General features: G+C 47.8%; 1 protein-coding gene across 4 annotated transcripts in view; it reads left to right on the top strand.

Annotated features, from left to right (window-relative positions):
- The window catches only part of LOC142469167 (long-chain fatty acid transport protein 2-like), a 147,679-nt gene that overhangs the window by 88,133 nt on the left and 40,987 nt on the right, over positions 1-18,559 (top strand). For 2 of the 4 annotated variants that reach the window (XM_075576126.1, XM_075576124.1), the window contains one exon: positions 6,999-7,076. The exons of the other annotated variants lie outside the window; for them this stretch is intronic. In XM_075576126.1, the coding sequence (XP_075432241.1) occupies positions 6,999-7,076 (78 nt within the window). The remainder of the gene's footprint in view (positions 1-6,998; positions 7,077-18,559) is intronic. 4 annotated transcript variants of the gene reach the window in all.

Genomic DNA, 18,559 nt, shown 5'->3' with positions numbered 1-18,559 from the left:
AACTGAGGCTCCAGACAGACGTCTTGTGGTTATCTAGGTGCTCCCAGCCCTCCAGCGGACCGTGGTGATTCTTGGAAGCCACGAAGTGAGACTCCAACAGCGGAGGTTTCGTGAGACATCAGATTGGTGTTGATATTTGATTCATAACTGCCTATTTTTATAATACCCTTGTGAGTGGATTCCTCCCTCCCCCCTTCCTGTTCCTTCACATCATTAAATTTACTCTATTATGCTATGGGGCGTGCACTCTCTCTTCTTGTCTTCCCCTAGATTCTGATTGGATTTGGTTGATCCTCCAGAGAGCTGCAATATATACCCCCCTTACTGGAATATAATATTACATAGTTACATAGTACAGCTGCGACCCCCTTTATGCTAGTGTGGCCGAAGCGCCGTAACTCTAATAACCGCGGGCAGATGCGGTATATTTTATTTTTTTCAGGAATATGTTCCAGTATTTTAGCGCTCGTATCATTAGCGCTGTCTGCAATACTGCAATACCGTCTAAAAACTCAGGTGGGCGTTCGCGAGCTTTTGTCTTCAAAGTCTAATACTGTAGCAGTTCAACCTACGTCAGTACATAGTCTGTGTGTGCGCGCGCATTAATTGTAAATTTGCATATTTATACATGCATGTACTGTACAGTATGTCTCATTTGAACATTGTTGAAATGCATAGGCATGTACTGTAACAGTATCACATTTCGGCGTATACAGCGCTCTCCCCTCGCTTGCCCCCGCACACACACAGGCTAATGTACTGCACTGCAGTATTTCAACTTCTTATCTACAGTACACCTCTCCCACACCATTCCTTTGAATGGATGGCTTTCTGGCTTCAATAACATTCCTGTCATCACATTCCTGCGTGTATAACGTACAGTGCAGAGCCTGGTTTGATTTATTCTTCTGTGTTGATTATTAATGCTCATTGAGGGAAAAAAAGTTCAAGACTGACAAAAAATTTTTTTTTTTTGTCGTAATTTTTTATTTTTATTTTCTCGACATGTGCCTGCCTAAAACATCTTGATATTATGATATTCAATCGGTGCTGTAGCTTTTGACTGCAACACTGTGCTTTTGACTGCACATGCTTTATGTGATTTTTATTTATTTGGGGGTGTGGGGATCAAATCATTATGAAAATATTTCTTTGAACTGTTCAAGGATATCCTTAAGGCAGCTTTACCCTTCCCCCCCTCCCCCCGCACACACAAGGCTCGCTCAAGGATTTCAACCTCTTATCGACACCTCTCTCAGACCATTCATTAATTTTCCTATTGTTGGCTTTGTGTCACATCTCTGCGCCTGCGTGTAATCCTCTTTGGGAAGGGAGATAGTTGATGATTACTGCACCTGCGTGTATAACCATTCATATGACTCACCCATCCACACCCCCAACCCTTTGAGACTTTGTTTATGGTAACGCTTAAAATAATCCCTTCTCGAATTTGATATGTAAATCTGATTAGCACAGCACTGTGAAATTGAGTTAAAAAAAAAACATAATCTGATTCATGTTTTTGATGCAGTAAGTTACCAATTTTTGTCATTCTTTCGTTTTCTTTGGTGGGGTAGGGGTTCAATGATTATGATTATCGTGAATGTAAAGAAATATTTATTTATTTTATCAGGAACAAAAAAAAACAAATATACAAATAATCATGAATAATCCAAAATGCAGTCTTTATTCAGTTCTTCTGTCAGTTGAAAATTGAGGGCCGGTGGATAATCATGAATAATGCACATAGATAATAATAAAAACAGTAATACAAATTTTCCGTCTTTATTTTCTTCCTCATTCTGTACTTCATTGAGAGAGGGGAGGTTTTGTGTAAATCATGACTGCACTTAAGATACACTTTACTGTACACACAGTTCACACAATTTACACATGATACCCCCCTCCCCCTGCCCGTCCTTTTTTCTCTGAAAAGACAAGAAAAGAAAAAAATAGTGCAGTTAGGTGCATATTATGGCATTGTGTACTGTATAGCTACTCCATATTGGACTATGCAGTTAGTACTGTCAAACTAGTCTATACTGGAACTACTGTACAGTGGCGGCCGAGCTGACTCTAATGCGGCCGCCACCGCAGTTTTAAAATAGCGCGGGCGGCGCGCGGGCTGTCTCCGGCCGAAACCGGGCTGGTTTAGGCCGGTTTTCCCGCGCCTCGGGCGCTTTCAATAGTAAGCGCCATTAGCGCTTATCTATTGAAGCGGCCGCCGCGCGGGAAACTCCATTTTTAAACGGAGAGCAGACCCGCAGCTCGCCCGCTACGATCCCGGCCAGCTCCCGGCAAGCTTTAGACTGAGCTAAGCCGGGACAGTAAACTGTAACTACTGTTAAATACTTTGTAACCAGATGGCTAGTGCTGCTCTCTCAGGAAATAAATAATTGTGGAGTTAGGTGCATGCTGTATACTGTAAAACAATCTGTGCCATACTTACCTGTATCATACTGTACTTGGTGTGTCTGTACTTACCATACTACAGTACAGTACTGTACCATATTACCTTCCTGATGCTTGTCGATTACGCTCTATCACAATGGGCAACACAGTCGCAATATGGTCAATATATTTATTACATCGTTCCACGGTGAGTACATCGTTCCAAAATCTCATTATGCCTTGAGCCAACTCATCCTTTTTGGAGGATTTCACGACTTATCGGATATGATCCTTCAGCTGATGCCAGACCATTTCGATAGGATTGAAGTCTGGCGATCTGTCATTGGAGGGGGAAAAAAAAGGAGAATTAGTTAAAGAGATACACAGTAAACAGTGGGAAAAAATGAGACACGGTTACCGCACTTACTCCGCTGGCGTCTTCACCCAGTTGATACCGCAGGCAAGAATATGCACTTTTGTCGCGGTGTGCTTCGGATCGTTGTCCTGGTAGAAACTGTGACCATCTGGGAACTCACGTGTGATGTATTCCACAATCTCAGGCACAATTTGCTCTTGGAAAAAAGCTTTATTCATGATTCCTATAACAAGATAAGAAAAGTGCTCAAAATACTGCACAATAGTACAGTACAGTGCATAAGGCAAAAGCGTGTGACTTATTTTACCTTAAAAGATGACAATGCATCCTGGTACACGCCTAGAGATGGCACCCCACACATGCATCTTCACTGGGTGTTTTGGACGAGGCTTCATAGATATGCGACCTTTTTTGTGGAATGCAAAGGTGGCAAATCTCTATAGCGATACAGTAGACTCGTCAGTGAAGATGCAATCCTGAAAAGTGTCTCCACTGTCGATCCATGCCTGTGCCTGGACCACTCTCTTAATCTTGTTGACATCCCTTATCATAGGGTACGCTCTGTAATGACAAGGAATAATTTTATAGGTACAGTACAGTTTCTTAAACAACACTTTAACCTCCTGTACTGTCCAGTACTAACCTCACACGTCCATATTTCCATCCAATTCTGTGTCTCATTTTATTTATGCTGGTCTCAGATACAGTGAGATTGTGATTTTTCAGCAGAGTGTCTTTGACCCTTAAGGCACTCTTCTCATCATTCTCTTCACTTATTTTGTCGACCAGAAGAGTTGTCTCCCTACAGTGTAAAGAAAAATAACAATTCTGTAAGTTACAGTTCAGTAGGCCACAAGTACAGCACATCATTTACAGTAAACAATAATAGATACAGTAGATATACTGTATTATATAGTTATATAAATATACAGCGATTTAAACAATAGATAGATATACTGTACTATATAGTTATATAAATATACAGTGATATAAACAATAATAGATAGATATACTGTATTATATAGTTATATAAATATACCGCGATAACTATAATAATAGATAGATCTATAATATATAGTTATATTAATATGCAGCAATATAAATAATAATAGATAGATACACAGTATAATATACTTACGCGGTAGTTACCGTTGGTGTCCTCGTGCATTTTTTGGTCTTACCGTGGGCATTATAGCTCATGGTGGTTGCTGGTACAACAAGGCCAGAAGCACCTAACCAGCGTTGGATAGCAGCAATTCGATGTCCTCTCGTGTACATCTCCTTAATTCTCATGCTGAGATCCTTAGAAATCTTTTTAACAGGCATCGCTGCGAGTAGAAAGAAATACAAGCACAAGAATGTATATCCGATGTTTAGTCTATGTGTATTCAATGTGCAGTGAATCCACAAAATGGATGGTGTATTTATACGGTAATGACTCACATTAGAGTACGCACACTTTTAAACCTGCACCTCGTTGCCATGCATAAAATGTCACACACATTTCATAGCCCACCACTCAATCTGTATCTGAGCTTGCCCTTGTCCAGATACTGCATTGTGCCATCTGCTTCCATGGATCAACCTCGATTCTACGGACGCAAGAACCTAATCGCTTCTGCCGTGTCTGTCATGCCGAAAAAGCGAAAGGCGGCAGCCATTTAAAAGCCAAGGCCAAAGCGAAAGGCTAAGGGTAATAAAGAAAACCTTCTGATGAACCCAAAGGCTAAGGATTTTAATAAGAGAGATGTGTGGAAAGATGGTGCTCAAATATAAGTGTAGATCATGCAGTATATAAAAGTTGATATGCAGATGGTTGACTGGAACCTATCATGGTATATAACAGTCCATAAGAAAACTACATTCCGGGGATGCGCATGCGCGACGGGTTGGAGATGGTGGTGTAACGTCACAGCTCCGCCAACCGTCGGCAGTTTAAGGCAAATAAAGTATTATAAAACCAAACTCAGAAACTCCAAAATACTCTCTAGAGGCCCCCGATACACTTCCAATCATAAAACGTTACCAGAGGAGCCATGGCAGCAACGCGGCAGAAGACCCGGCGCAAATCTGATGTGCGCTCATATTTCACAGGCTCGGGCAGGGCCGGAGCAGCGGAGCTCTCGGCGGTTTCAGATTCAGATTCAGCCCAAGAACCGGAGGGGGCTACAACTACAGCGGGCCACTCCAAAATAATAAAAAAGGAGATTGCACGGCTCCTCGTGGACTTAAAAGCCTTCTTCAGAGGGGAGGTGGAGGGGCTTAGGAGGGATATCCTCCAGATTGGGAATCGTACAAGGAAGCTGGAGGATCGTATGGAGGAGAGCTCCAAATGCCATCAGGAAACAAACTCGCGGATGGGAGCCTTAGAGGGGAGGATCGCTGAACTAGAGTCCCGACAGGAAGACAGCGAGAACAGGGACCGGCGCAACAATTTACGCGTCCGGGGGATCCCTGAAGAGATCCTTGATCCGGAGGCCCTGCTGAGCCGGTGGATGGCGTCCATTCTGCCGGGCAAGTCAGAATCATATCTATTGATGGACCATTGCCATAGGGCCCTAAGGTCGAGGCCTCTGCCTACAAACCCCCCAAGAGATATCATTCTCCGGCTACATTATTTCACGACTAAGGAGAGGAGTTGAGCAGGATTGCGAGGGCCACCCCACACATCACTTTTGAAGAGATCACCCTTACAGTATTCCAGGATATCTCCCCCCTCACCCTTGCCCGTAGGAGAGTAGTGCTACACATTACCAAAGAACTAAGGGACCGAGAAATACGGTACAGGTGGGCCTTTCCTTTTGCCCTGGTTGTAATGAAAAATGGCCGCTCACACGTGTTGAAGCATCCATCTGAAGGTACAGCCTTCCTAAAGAAGCTGGGGATAAAGGGGGCCTCAAACACGGCCCTCCCGGTGATCCAGGAGACGGGCCCATCGGATGCAGCACTGAGAAGGTCTGGATCCTCCTCCCCAAAGGACAAGAGAAAGGAGAATGGAGGAGGAGGTGACAAAAGCCCCTAAGTCTTCAAGATACTGCAGTTGCAATAGGATGCCGTCAAAGTTGGTGAATAAAGTTTTACCCGGTTTAACCCCTGTTTCACATGAGTTATAACCCCCGAGGTGGGTTACCCTGGCACTCCTATGGCACGAACATGTGGATAGGAACGCTGGATATCCCCTGAATAACTTTTCCTAAGTATCTGACCCTAAAATGGCCGATCCAGACTTACCTTGGAAAGAAGAAGCAGGAAGGGCGCGCAGAACTTCATGGCGGCAAGGTTTTTGGCGCGAGTGAATGCTCCGCTGTCTAGGTCCGCCCACGGATCCGCCTACGGGTCCACCCTCTCCCCTCGAGGATCTGCCTTCGACTGAGTCCGCCTCGCCCAACTAGATGACGTCACCTTGCCGGGTCTCGCGGGAACGTGAGGCATGTCGGGAACAGCGACAGTCAGGAGGGCGGCTCGTGAGACGCGCGATCCGGAAGTAACGCGGTACTCCCTGGCGGGGGTGCGCGAACTCCGTCGCCGGGGAGACATATAACGGGGGACGAGAGGAGGCGAGGGGGAGAATATTGGGGCCAGAGACTAATGTTGGACTCTCGCGGCGGGATATACATTTATACATTTGTACCGGAACTCCAGCTTAAGCTAGGGATTCAGGCAGAGGAGGGTGGGAGAGCGGAGGCTAGCGGTGGCTTACTACCCAGAGGAAGGGAATCAGGCTGAAATCCGGCAGAAACTATAGGGGGCAAAGGGGAATCTAAAAGTGTGCCCAGAAGAAAAATCGGCTTGTCTGATTGGGGCATTCAGTGCATTAAGTGGGAGCGAAGGGTTTTCGTAGTTCCATGGGGTTTAGAGCCGAGTTTTAGCAGGGGCAGTTATAGGGGGGGAGGGAGGGGGGCTAGTGGTAGTTATAGATATTTTAGCAGTTAGAGTTTTGGTTTTTATTACATGTGGCTGTAGGCGGAAGGGGGCTTGTCGCCACTCTACCCGTAGGCATGCGCGTCGACGCCGGGGAGGTGGGCCTAGCCTGCATCCCCGGCAAAGTCCCGGGTATTCATGGCTGGAGTCATGGGCCATGGAGCTGGATCGGGAGGGAGGGGGGTCCAGATAGGGAGAGTCTCTCCCGGGCGATTAACCCGAGGTCCGGTGGGACCAACACGGTTCTCTCTGTTTATGTGTTTTCTGTGTATGTGTTTTTCCCTTATGTTCTTTCCTTCCCCCGTCCCAGCCCCCCAAGGTGAGAGAAAGAAGGTCTGCGAGAGCCATCATCACAGCCCAAGAGGCCCTCAAGCTGCTCTACTTCTAGGTAAGCACGAGATCTACTGTAAACAGGTCTACACAATCCACACTAAGATATGGCGGTAACTTTTCTATCCGAGAATGCCAAGGGGTTCAATAGTCCACACAAGAGGAAAGTTGCCTTTTCGGAATTTAAACGTAGGAGGGCAGACGTGGTCTTCCTACAAGAGACCCACTTTAGCTCCCGTAGCAGCCCAAAGTTCCTAGACAAGCACTTTAGACAAGTATATCTATCCTCGGCAGGGGGGAAAAAAAAGAGGTGTAGCTATATTGTTCCATAATAAAACTCCCTTTCAAGTCGAGAAGATAAAGCGAGACCCAAAGGGGAGATTTCTTATCTTAGTAGGCCTCCTCAAACAAAGAAGACTGACACTGGCCTGCGTGTATGCACCCAGCGAGGGTCAACCCCAGTTCTTTGAAGCATTTTTCCATAAGCTACAGCGATGGGCGGGCGGACGGACACATAGTCTTAGCAGGGGACTTTAACACGGTAATGGACCCGCGGGTGGACCGTTCCACACCCCAGCAGTCCCGGAGGAGGGAAGGGAACAGCCCCTTACTGAAAGGATTAAGGCAAATAGGTCTCGTAGACATATGGAGAGAACAACACCAGGGAGACCGTATTTACACTTTTTATTCCCACCCTCATGACAGCTACAGTAGGATTGACCACTTCTTTGTCTCTGGTAGAATGGTCCCTCAGATTTCCGATACGAGCATACATGACATTACATGGTCGGATCATGCATCGGTAGAGCTACGATGCATTCAAATTGGATCTGTTACGCCAGGAGCAAATTGGAAGCTAAATTAATCCTTAATTAAAATACCAGATATTAAACAGCTAGTCAAAGATGAAATCTTGAACTATTTTCAGACTAACCTAGGTAGTGTGGAATCCCACTCTACGTTGTGGGAGGCTCACAAGGCCACGATGCGGGGGGTACTAATAGGTATAGCTGCCGGTAGGAAAAAGCAAAGGGAGGCCAAATTGACCCAGCTCTACCAGAAGGTACACGAGCTCTCTACACTACATAGCCGTACAGGTAGAGGGGACACATTACAGGAGCTGAAGGATGTCAGGATTGAGCTTAACCTCCTCCTCACCTCCAGGGCCGAGAAAGACCTGAGTTGGACGCAGAGGAAGTTCTTTGAGAAAGCTAATAAACCGGACACTATGCTAGCCACCAGACTCAATAGACGCAATAGGAAGCCACATTTTAATATACACTCTATCAGGACCCCATCCCCAAAGTTATAGTGGGGGAGTTTGAAAAGTTTTATGCACAGCTATACAATGGGGAGAAGGTGGTTCATAACGCTAAGACAAGCAGTAATCTGCGGAAATTCTTAGTGGACGCAGCTCTGCCACAACTGAACAGATTGGAGCGAGAGGCAATCCAATGCGACTTCATAGGGGAGGAACTAGCAGCAGTGGTTAAAAGTTTAAAGTCATCAAAAGCCCCCGGCCCGGATGGGTTCTCTAACTTATATTATAAAAAATTTATAGGAGTCTTAGCTCCACACATGCTCCGGATGTTTAATGGAGTATTAGCAGGAGAGCCATTCGCAGAGCAGATGCTCCAGGCGTCGATTTCCTTGATTCATAAAGGGGACAAAGACCCCACAAATTGTCAAAGTTATAGGCCGATATCATTGATTAATACAGATGTTAAAATCTATTCCAAATTGCTGGCCAACCATTTACTGTAGGCCTAAAATGTCACCTGACAGTGTGGTTCTGTCTGCTTAATTAGCACATCTGAGGCACATTCAAACAAATGGTTTTCTACACAGGGTGTTCCCTGCCTAGGTGGCAACACTTAATTTGATTAGGGGTAGACAGAAAACAGCATTCAAATATGTTTTTTTTACCTAGCATTGGATCACTTGCATATACTATATAATACACACAGCAAAGGCTTGTATATATAGGCTTGTATAATATATATATATATATATATATATATATATATATATATATATATATATATATGTATATATATATATATATATATATATACACATATATATATACATATATATATATATATACATATATATATATATATATATATAGATTGTGACAGAAACCAGGGGATGGTAATACATTCCATATATAGGGCTCCCAGGATACTGAACAGTTTCTGTCCTGTTTAGGCTGGAAGCGCAGCCTCATGATACATGCACTCCATCCCACAGTTTGGCAAGTGCTGGAACTGAGGGATGAGGGATCCAGACCAGAGTTTGTCTGCTGCCTGATTTCTGTCACCTGTCATGCCAATTAGAAATCAGGTATTTAAGACTGATTTCCTGGTTCCTCTTCCCTCTCCCCAAGAGCCTGGAGGCAGGAAGGCTGCTGGAACCAGAGAGGGGAAAAGCCTCTCCCCAAACAGGTAAAATCATTCTGCTCCTTTTTGTCTAAAACTACAAAGTTCCTTATTTTGTTGTTGGAAGTGGAAAAGCCACTTCAACCCTGAGTCAGGGAAAACCTAAATTAAGTTATTGCTCAGGTGAGCAGGTTTTTGTTTTGCTTGTGTTTCTGTTGTATGCACTGTGGCAGTCTCAGTGCCTGGGACTGAATAAACCAGGCATAGCCTGTTTAAAGGAACAGCACGTGACGCCTCGTCATTTAACCTACCCTAAAAGACCGTGTGTCACGGTAGCTTGCGACAGGCTGTAATTTACACCAAAAACTATATATAAATATATATATACCTGGGTTTGAACTGGGACGAGACTTAGATATGATAAATAGAATTTATTCCTTGATAAAGGTGAACACAACAGATTATACAATAACAGGCAAAATATAGACACTTACGTAAAGATTATGGCGAGACAGCCAGCAGGATTACAGACTGCCACTTCTTCCATATTTGAGTTGACATCACAGCAAAACAGGCAGGTCACATGCATGCATGAAGATCATTTGCATGAAGAACAATGAACAGCATGAACACCATGAACAACACTTGATAGAGGGTGGACAGCTAGTTTATATACCGTTTGTCCCTCTATCTGTAACCTTAGGTGCCGATACGGCTAGCAAATGTCCCTTGGAAGCTTTTGAAGCTCATTTTGGGACTTCCAGCTTGGGGTAGCCCCCCCATCAATAAACCCTTTGAAGCAGGGAGGACATTTGTCATGTTCACTCCTGCAGGAAACCTTGGTGTGTAAATGTGAGTTACCACGTTTACAAAGGCATCCTCTTCCCTGCTCATTATCATAGCAGGGGGGCTGCAGTTTCTGAGAACTTCAACCAAAATTTCATATTTACTGCAAATCATTGCATAACTTCCGTTCCGTAATACACACAGTCAGGTGAGATATATTAATACGGCCGGTGGCACCTGACGCTCGCAGGAAGACCAAAAATTACATTGTAATATGAACATTAATAGAGATATTAATATCTGGCATTTCGTAACAGGTAAATGTACAATGTTTAGCCTCAAAACGATGGGCTACATCCAACGGATACACATATGTAATTCTTATCCTTTTCAGCCAAGGACATCTCATAGTATTCTTATATTTAATAAAGTTACTCACTTTTGATATCCTGTTGGGGGTAGCCCCCCCCCCGTGGCCCCATCAATAAAACCTTTTGAAGTGGGCTATTGCTCTTTGCATAAACAATTCCCCTGGGAAGCCAGGCTCCAATCTGGCCAATTCACACCTCCCTTTTGATATGCACTGGGAGAGAGGAAGCGTGCATAGGCAAGTGACTAGACTCAGATGAGGCAAACCATTTGGTTTCTGGACATTTCCACAAACTGCAAAAAGTCACTTTATCAAAAATATGTCCCTCTTATGACAAAGTTATATTTTTAATATGTGTGTACTTGGGGGGTGACCCGGAGGCTGTACCCCAAGGCTCAGGGTCCTGGCTTACTCCGTTACCAAAATACCAGTTTTCAGGTAACTGTTTATTCAGCACTGCCTTTTGTCACCAACCTGGGTTTAAATCCCAGGACAAACCAACTGCAGGGCAGTTTTAAAACACAGAGAACCAATATTTAGGCAAAAGCTTGCATTCCCCCATCTGCATCTATCATGTGGGGTTCTAAAACCTTCTCTTTTCACATTCAACTTCAATTAACCCTTTGAAGTCCAGATTTCCTTAAAGGACATAATACAGTGGAATTTTCTTAAACTGTAGCTCATTAACCCCTTAAGTCCCAGTGGGTGGGTTATGCAGACCCTGATCCAGCAACAACATCATTTACACAGGGGAATAAGCATTTTCATGTTATTTAGCAAGGGTTAAGTCACAGTTCTGGGCCTCAGCCCAGTTAACCCCTTGTCTCCCTGGCGAGGTTAGACGGGGGGCCCTTGGGGGGTAACCCCGTTAATCCCGGGCCAAACCCTCCCTACCGCCACACCTCCCCTGCTCAAGGGCCCCTGGTACCCCAGCGGCCTCCCCATGGCCCTGGGATACCACTGGCGCTCTTGACGCACTCAATACGTCCTGAGGGATTGGCCTGGCAAAATTGTCCTCCAGCATTGACCAGTACACAGTGGATTGTAAAGTCCAGTTCCTGCAAAGTCGGGCATTCTCCTTTGCCTCCTTCTGCCCCAGCAGGAGACCAGCTATATAGCACAGACCGTCGCTTCCCTGTCAACCAAGTCTGGGACAGGGTTATGTCACTATTCTGTAGGGACCCTACCTGCCGTGGCTCTGTGCCCACCCGTAGCTGCTCCGCTATACTCCTGACTCTCCTCCCTGGCTGCCTATCTACCCATAGCCCTTCCTTTGGGGACCCGGGGGAATCTGTCAGGGGGGTCACTCCTGGCCCGCCATAGCAAGGGACTTTCTGCCTACCTAGCCCATCCCTAGCTTCTGCCAGCTGCCTGACAACCCACTGACCTCCTATCTCCCCCTGCTCCACGGTGCCTCCCTGCCTAGCCTCCCCTAGGCCCAGCACCTCAGCCTGCTGCTTACCTCCCTGCAGCCCACCTGCACTCCTCTCCTCCCTGGGCAATCCTACCCCAGACCCTGGAACTACCTGAGTGCACCTACCTCCCTGAACTTGTCTCCCCCTTACCAGGGATGAGCTCAGGGGCACCTCTCCAGATGCAACCGCCTTAGCGCTTGGCTGGCAGGTATCCCTGGAGTGGCACAAGCCTGCCACTGCCCCGGATACCCCCAGCCCATAGTTAGGCTGCAACAGGGGGTTGCTGATCTGAGAAACCCCCTGGGGCTCTGCCAGGGTAACGGGAAACTCTAGCGTCACTACCTGATGCTTTCCCTCCCTGGCTACCACTAGCCCTCCTTCTCTCACTGAGATCTGCTGCTGGCTACCTACCTGCAGCCTCCCCTCACTCCGCTTCTCCCTAGCTAATCCTAGCCTGGGTCCTAGGGACACCTGAGTGAGGCCATCTCCCTGACACTGTCTCCCCATTACCGGGGATGAGCCCAGGGGCATCTCTCCAGATGCAACCGCCTTAGCTCTTGGCTGGCAGGTAATCTGGGGGTGGTCTAACTGTGCCACAACCCCTGGTACCTCCAGCCCATAGCAAGGCTGCAACAGGGGGTTGCTGATCTGAGACACCCCCTGAGGCTTTGCCAGGGTAACGGGGAAAACTGGCTGGCTCACTCGCTGCCTTCCCTCCCCGGTTCCCACTGGCCCTCCTTCTCTCACTGAGATCTGCTGCTGGCTACCTACCTGCAGCCTCCCCTCACTCCGCTTCTCCCTAGCTAATCCTAGCCTGGACCCTAGGGACACCTGAGTGAGGCCATCTCCCTGACACTGTCTCCCCATTACCCGGGATGAGCCCAGGGGCATCTCTCCAGATGCAACCGCCTTAGCTCTTGGCTGGCAGGTAATCTGGGGGTGGTCTACCTGTGCCACAACCCCTGGTACCTCCAGCCCATAGCAAGGCTGCAACAGGGGGTTGCTGATCTGAGACACCCCCTGAGGCTTTGCCAGGGTAACGGGGAAAACTGGCTGGCTCACTCGCTGCCTTCCCTCCCCGGTTCCCACTGGCCCACCCAACCCTCTCCCAGGCAATCCTACCCTAGAGCTGGGTGCTATCGGGGCTAGCCCCTCTCCCTGAAGCTGTGCCCCCATTACCGGAGGTGAGCTCAGGGTTGCTGGTGCAGATGCACCCACCTTAGCTCCTGGCTGGCAGGTAATCTGGGGGTGGTCTAACTGTGCCACAACCCCTGGTACCTCCAGCCCATAGCAAGGCTGCAACAGTGGGGCTCTTAACTGAGAGTCCCCTTGCTGCTCTGCCCAGGTAATGGGGAAGCCTGGCGGCCCTACAAGCTGCCCTTCCTTCCCCTCCCCTGGTAACTGATGCGGGCTACCTACCTGCAGCCTCCCCTCACTCCGCTTCTCCCTAGCTAATCCTAACCTGGATCCTAGGGACACCTGAGTGAGGCCATCTCCCTGACACTGTCTCCCCATTACCGGGGATGAGCTCAGGGTTGCTGGTGCAGATGCACCCACCTTAGCTCCTGGCTGGCAGGTAATCTGGGGGTGGTCTAACTGTGCCACAACCCCTGATACCTCCAGCCCAGAGCAAGGCTGCAACAGTGGGGCTCTTAACTGAGAGTCCCCTTGCTGCCCCGCCAAGGTAATGGGGAATCCTGACTGCCCTACCAGCTGCCCTTCCTTCCCCTCCCCTGGTGCCCCTATCTCCTGCCACCCCCCAGTCACCCCTAGAATGAAACAACAGGGTACAGTCATAGGAAAACATAAGTCAGAGTCAGTCTGCGACTTGGTCTGGCTTACCTTGCTGGTCCCCACAGAGACCGCCGCCTTCGTTGGTCCCAATTGCAGGGGGACTGGAGCGGCCGCCGCCGGCCCCATCTGGGCTGGGCAGCACCGGGCCGCTGCCGCAACAGTGCCCGGGTTGGGTACAGGTAAAACGGTGCAGGACAAGGGTCCCAGGTCTTTGTGGAGGAACTCAGCTCCATGCAAACTTGGTAAAATAACCCCCTCCCGCAACCCCTGTCCCTCCCCCCGAATAAAACTGCCGCCGGCAGGATGCCGGAGTGGCGGCGTCTTCTCTGCCGCCGCCGCTGGTTCTCCGCCGGGATCAGGTGGATGGCCGCTGCTCTCCGCCACTGTTGCTGATGCAGCCCGTCCAGGTTCTCCAGGAGACGTCCCGAGGAGGGTTGTCGCCCCGGCTGGGCGGGAGCCATCAGAGGATGCCGCTAACTGGGTCATCTTTTCCGCAGCTCGTGAGCGTTGGCCCTGAGGGGCTTCTTCGCCTGACCGCGCACGGTCAGGGCACTGGGCATTATTGTGGCCCGTTTGTTGGCAGTGCCGCAGCAACTGCCGGTGCTTCTCCGCCACCGGTGGACTAACCCCAGCAAGGGGCAACGGAGTCCAGAGCGGAGAGGCTTGAGCGCCGGGCTCTGGGAGGGGATAAGTGGGTCGGATCATCGCCAGCTTCAGCTGCTCGAGCCGCTTTGCTGGGGACATCTCTTCCTGCGCAAACATCAGGGCCAGCAATTCTGGGTAAAATGGACTGGCCGCCGCAACGGCCAATACCTCTCCTGGTGAAGGACCACCCGCTCCCTCCACATGTCTGATGGTTACAGCAGCTGCAGCTGTGGATCTTTGCTCAGCCTGCCGGGTTTCATGCTCACCGATTGCTGTCTCTCTCTCAGCCTTGCTGGCTGCTGCTCCCCGCGCCGACTTGATGCACTCCTCTGGTCTCAGTGCCCGGCTCCAGTCAGACGGATGGCCGGCACTTTGGTTCTGGAGGAAATGCTTCTCACAAGTAGGGGAACAGTGAGGAGGTGCCATATCTTGTGTTATATGTTGTACACTGTGTGTTCAATATCTTTAGTCCCAGGAACTTGCAATTACCATCAAGTTCCCACTGGATCACAGTACCCCGCAGAATACTGTAATCCAGGTCCAGTTCGATCCCACCGCTGCCACCAGTTAATTACAAGCTTGTCACGGTAGCTTGCGACAGGCTGTAATTTACACCAAAAACTATATATAAATATATATATACCTGGGTTTGAACTGGGACGAGACTTAGATATGATAAATAGAATTTATTCCTTGATAAAGGTGAACACAACAGATTATACAATAACAGGCAAAATATAGACACTTACGTAAAGATTATGGCGAGACAGCCAGCAGGATTACAGACTGCCACTTCTTCCATATTTGAGTTGACATCACAGCAAAACAGGCAGGTCACATGCATGCATGAAGATCATTTGCATGAAGAACAATGAACAGCATGAACACCATGAACAACACTTGATAGAGGGTGGACAGCTAGTTTATATACCGTTTGTCCCTCTATCTGTAACCTTAGGTGCCGATACGGCTAGCAAATGTCCCTTGGAAGCTTTTGAAGCTCATTTTGGGACTTCCAGCTTGGGGTAGCCCCCCCATCAATAAACCCTTTGAAGCAGGGAGGACATTTGTCATGTTCACTCCTGCAGGAAACCTTGGTGTGTAAATGTGAGTTACCACGTTTACAAAGGCATCCTCTTCCCTGCTCATTATCATAGCAGGGGGGCTGCAGTTTCTGAGAACTTCAACCAAAATTTCATATTTACTGCAAATCATTGCATAACTTCCGTTCCGTAATACACACAGTCAGGTGAGATATATTAATACGGCCGGTGGCACCTGACGCTCGCAGGAAGACCAAAAATTACATTGTAATATGAACATTAATAGAGATATTAATATCTGGCATTTCGTAACAGGTAAATGTACAATGTTTAGCCTCAAAACGATGGGCTACATCCAACGTATACACATATGTAATTCTTATCCTTTTCAGCCAAGGACATCTCATAGTATTCTTATATTTAATAAAGTTACTCACTTTTGATATCCTGTTGGGGGTAGCCCCCCCCCCTGGCCCCATCAATAAAACCTTTTGAAGTGGGCTATTGCTCTTTGCATAAACAATTCCCCTGGGAAGCCAGGCTCCAATCTGGCCAATTCACACCTCCCTTTTGATATGCACTGGGAGAGAGGAAGTGTGCATAGGCAAGTGACTAGACTCAGATGAGGCAAACCATTTGGTTTCTGGACATTTCCAGAAACTGCAAAAAGTCACTTTATCAAAAATATATGTCCCTCTTATGACAAAGTTATATTTTTAATATGTGTGTACTTGGGGGGTGACCCGGAGGCTGTACCCCAAGGCTCAGGGTCCTGGCTTACTCCGTTACCAAAATACCAGTTTTCAGGTAACTGTTTATTCAGCACTGCCTTTTGTCACCAACCTGGGTTTAAATCCCAGGACAAACCAACTGCAGGGCAGTTTTAAAACACAGAGAACCAATATTTAGGCAAAAGCTTGCATTCCCCCATCTGCATCTATCATGTGGGGTTCTAAAACCTTATCTTTTCACATTCAACTTCAATTAACCCTTTGAAGTCCAGATTTCCTTAAAGGACATAATACAGTGGAATTTTCTTAAACTGTAGCTCATTAACCCCTTAAGTCCCAGTGGGTGGGTTATGCAGACCCTGATCCAGCAACAACATCATTTACACAGGGGAATAAGCATTTTCATGTTATTTAGCAAGGGTTAAGTCACAGTTCTGGGCCTCAGCCCAGTTAACCCCTTGTCTCCCTGGCGAGGTTAGAGGGGGGGCCCTTGGGGGGTAACCCCGTTAATCCCGGGCCAAACCCTCCCTACCGCCACACCGTGTTCTAACAGTCCCGGACAGACGGCGGTGCCCCGGAGTAAGCTGTTTGTCACATATGGTGGAGAATGCAGGCAGAACACTAAAAGGTCTGTGGGTTAAAGAACTTTAAAAAGAAAAAAAAATAGTTTTTTTCTCTCCAAACAAGATAGAAGACGTGGTGAGTGCGCTGGTATGCAATGTCGCTGCCCAGAAAGACGCGAATGAAACCCAGCAACAGGTGAATGCAACCAAGCAACAGCTGTTAATAGCCCAGCAAGAGACTAATGCAAACCAGCAACAGACGAATGCAGCCCTGCAAGAGGCGAATGCAGCTCTGCAAAATGCGAATGCAATCCAGCAACAGCTGCTAATAGCCCAGCAAGAGATTAATGCAAACCAGCAACAGGCGAATGCAAACCAACAAGAGACAAATCGCTTGCTGAGAGAGGAGCAACAACGGTTCGCCCGGGGCTTACAGCAGGAACTCGAGATCCTGAGAGGGACTATCATTAAGACTCCACTGGCAGAGGCAGCCCCAGTCCCGAAAATTACCAGGGCAAGCCACTACCTTCAGAAGATGGGGCCCTCGAATGATGTTGAAACCTATCTTCTCACGTTTGAACGCACAACACAGAGAGAGGGATGTCCAGAAGCTGAGTGGGCCAGTCTAATCGCACCCTTCTTAAGCGGCGAACCCCAGAAGGCTTACTTTGATCTAGAGCCAGCTGAAGCTAACGTCTATACAAAATTGAAGTTCGAGATCCTCGCCCGCCTCGGCGTAACCACAGCTGTTCGTGCCCAAAGGTTCCACGCATGGTCCTTCACGTTGGATAAAGCCACCCGAAGCCAGATGTATGACCTCATCCACCTCACTCGGAAGTGGCTACAACCCAAGATCAACTCAGCAAGCCACATCGTGGAATGGTTGGTCATGGACCAGTTCTTGAGGAAACTTCCCTCTGCCCTACGCCGTTGGGTCAGTCAGAGTGACCACCACAATGCAGACGAGCTGGTGGCCCTCGTAGAAAGATACAATGCAGCAGAAGAGCACCTGCAACCCACAGTCATGGATTATCCCCACTACCCAAGGTTCCAGGACTCTTCCAGAGACGGTAAAAGGGTACCAGGGTTAAGGGGGGCTGAAGAGCGACGACCGCCGTCACACAACACCAGCAACAGTGGCTCGCACACTAAGGGCAACAGCCAACATGGGGAGCCGGAAAAGGGCTCTAAGTGGGACACAAACTATGTACCTAAATGTGTAAATTGTTATGAGAGGGGCCACACCGCGAAAGTCTGCCCACTAAATGCTGAACCAATGCAATGCAACAGCGTTGAACCTTATTCGCTGTGGTCCCAATGTATGGGACCTAGCCCAGAGGACCCCTTGAATAACCATCTGTGGGCATTTGTAAAGTTAAATGGTAAGAGGGTTCGGGCACTTCTTGACTCTGGGAGTATGGTCACACTAGTGTCCAAATACCTGTTGCCCATTGAGAAAAAACAGGTAAACAGTTCACAAAGAGTGGCAATTTGTTGTATACATGGGGATAATCACGAATATTTCACTGTTGATGTTCTTATTGAAACAGAGTTTGGTTCTTTAGATTTCAAAGTGGGTATAGTACCCAAACTGGCACATAATGTGTTAATAGGACCGACTTTCCCCATTTTCTAAAAATGTGTTCCTCCTCTCAGAATAGCGCCCAGAGTTCAATAGCGGACCATAACGAAGTAACAGAAGAAACAAATCCTTTCCCTTTTTCAGAAATAGAGGTTGACGAGGGCCCAAATAAGAAGGGGAAAGAGGATGAGTGCCGGTAAATTTCCCTTTCCCATGGATACCTTGGTAGGG

The sequence above is a fragment of the Ascaphus truei genome, chromosome 18, assembly GCF_040206685.1.
Source record: "Ascaphus truei isolate aAscTru1 chromosome 18, aAscTru1.hap1, whole genome shotgun sequence".
NCBI lineage: Eukaryota > Metazoa > Chordata > Amphibia > Anura > Ascaphidae > Ascaphus > Ascaphus truei.
This window is presented reverse-complemented; position numbering and strand designations above follow the sequence as displayed.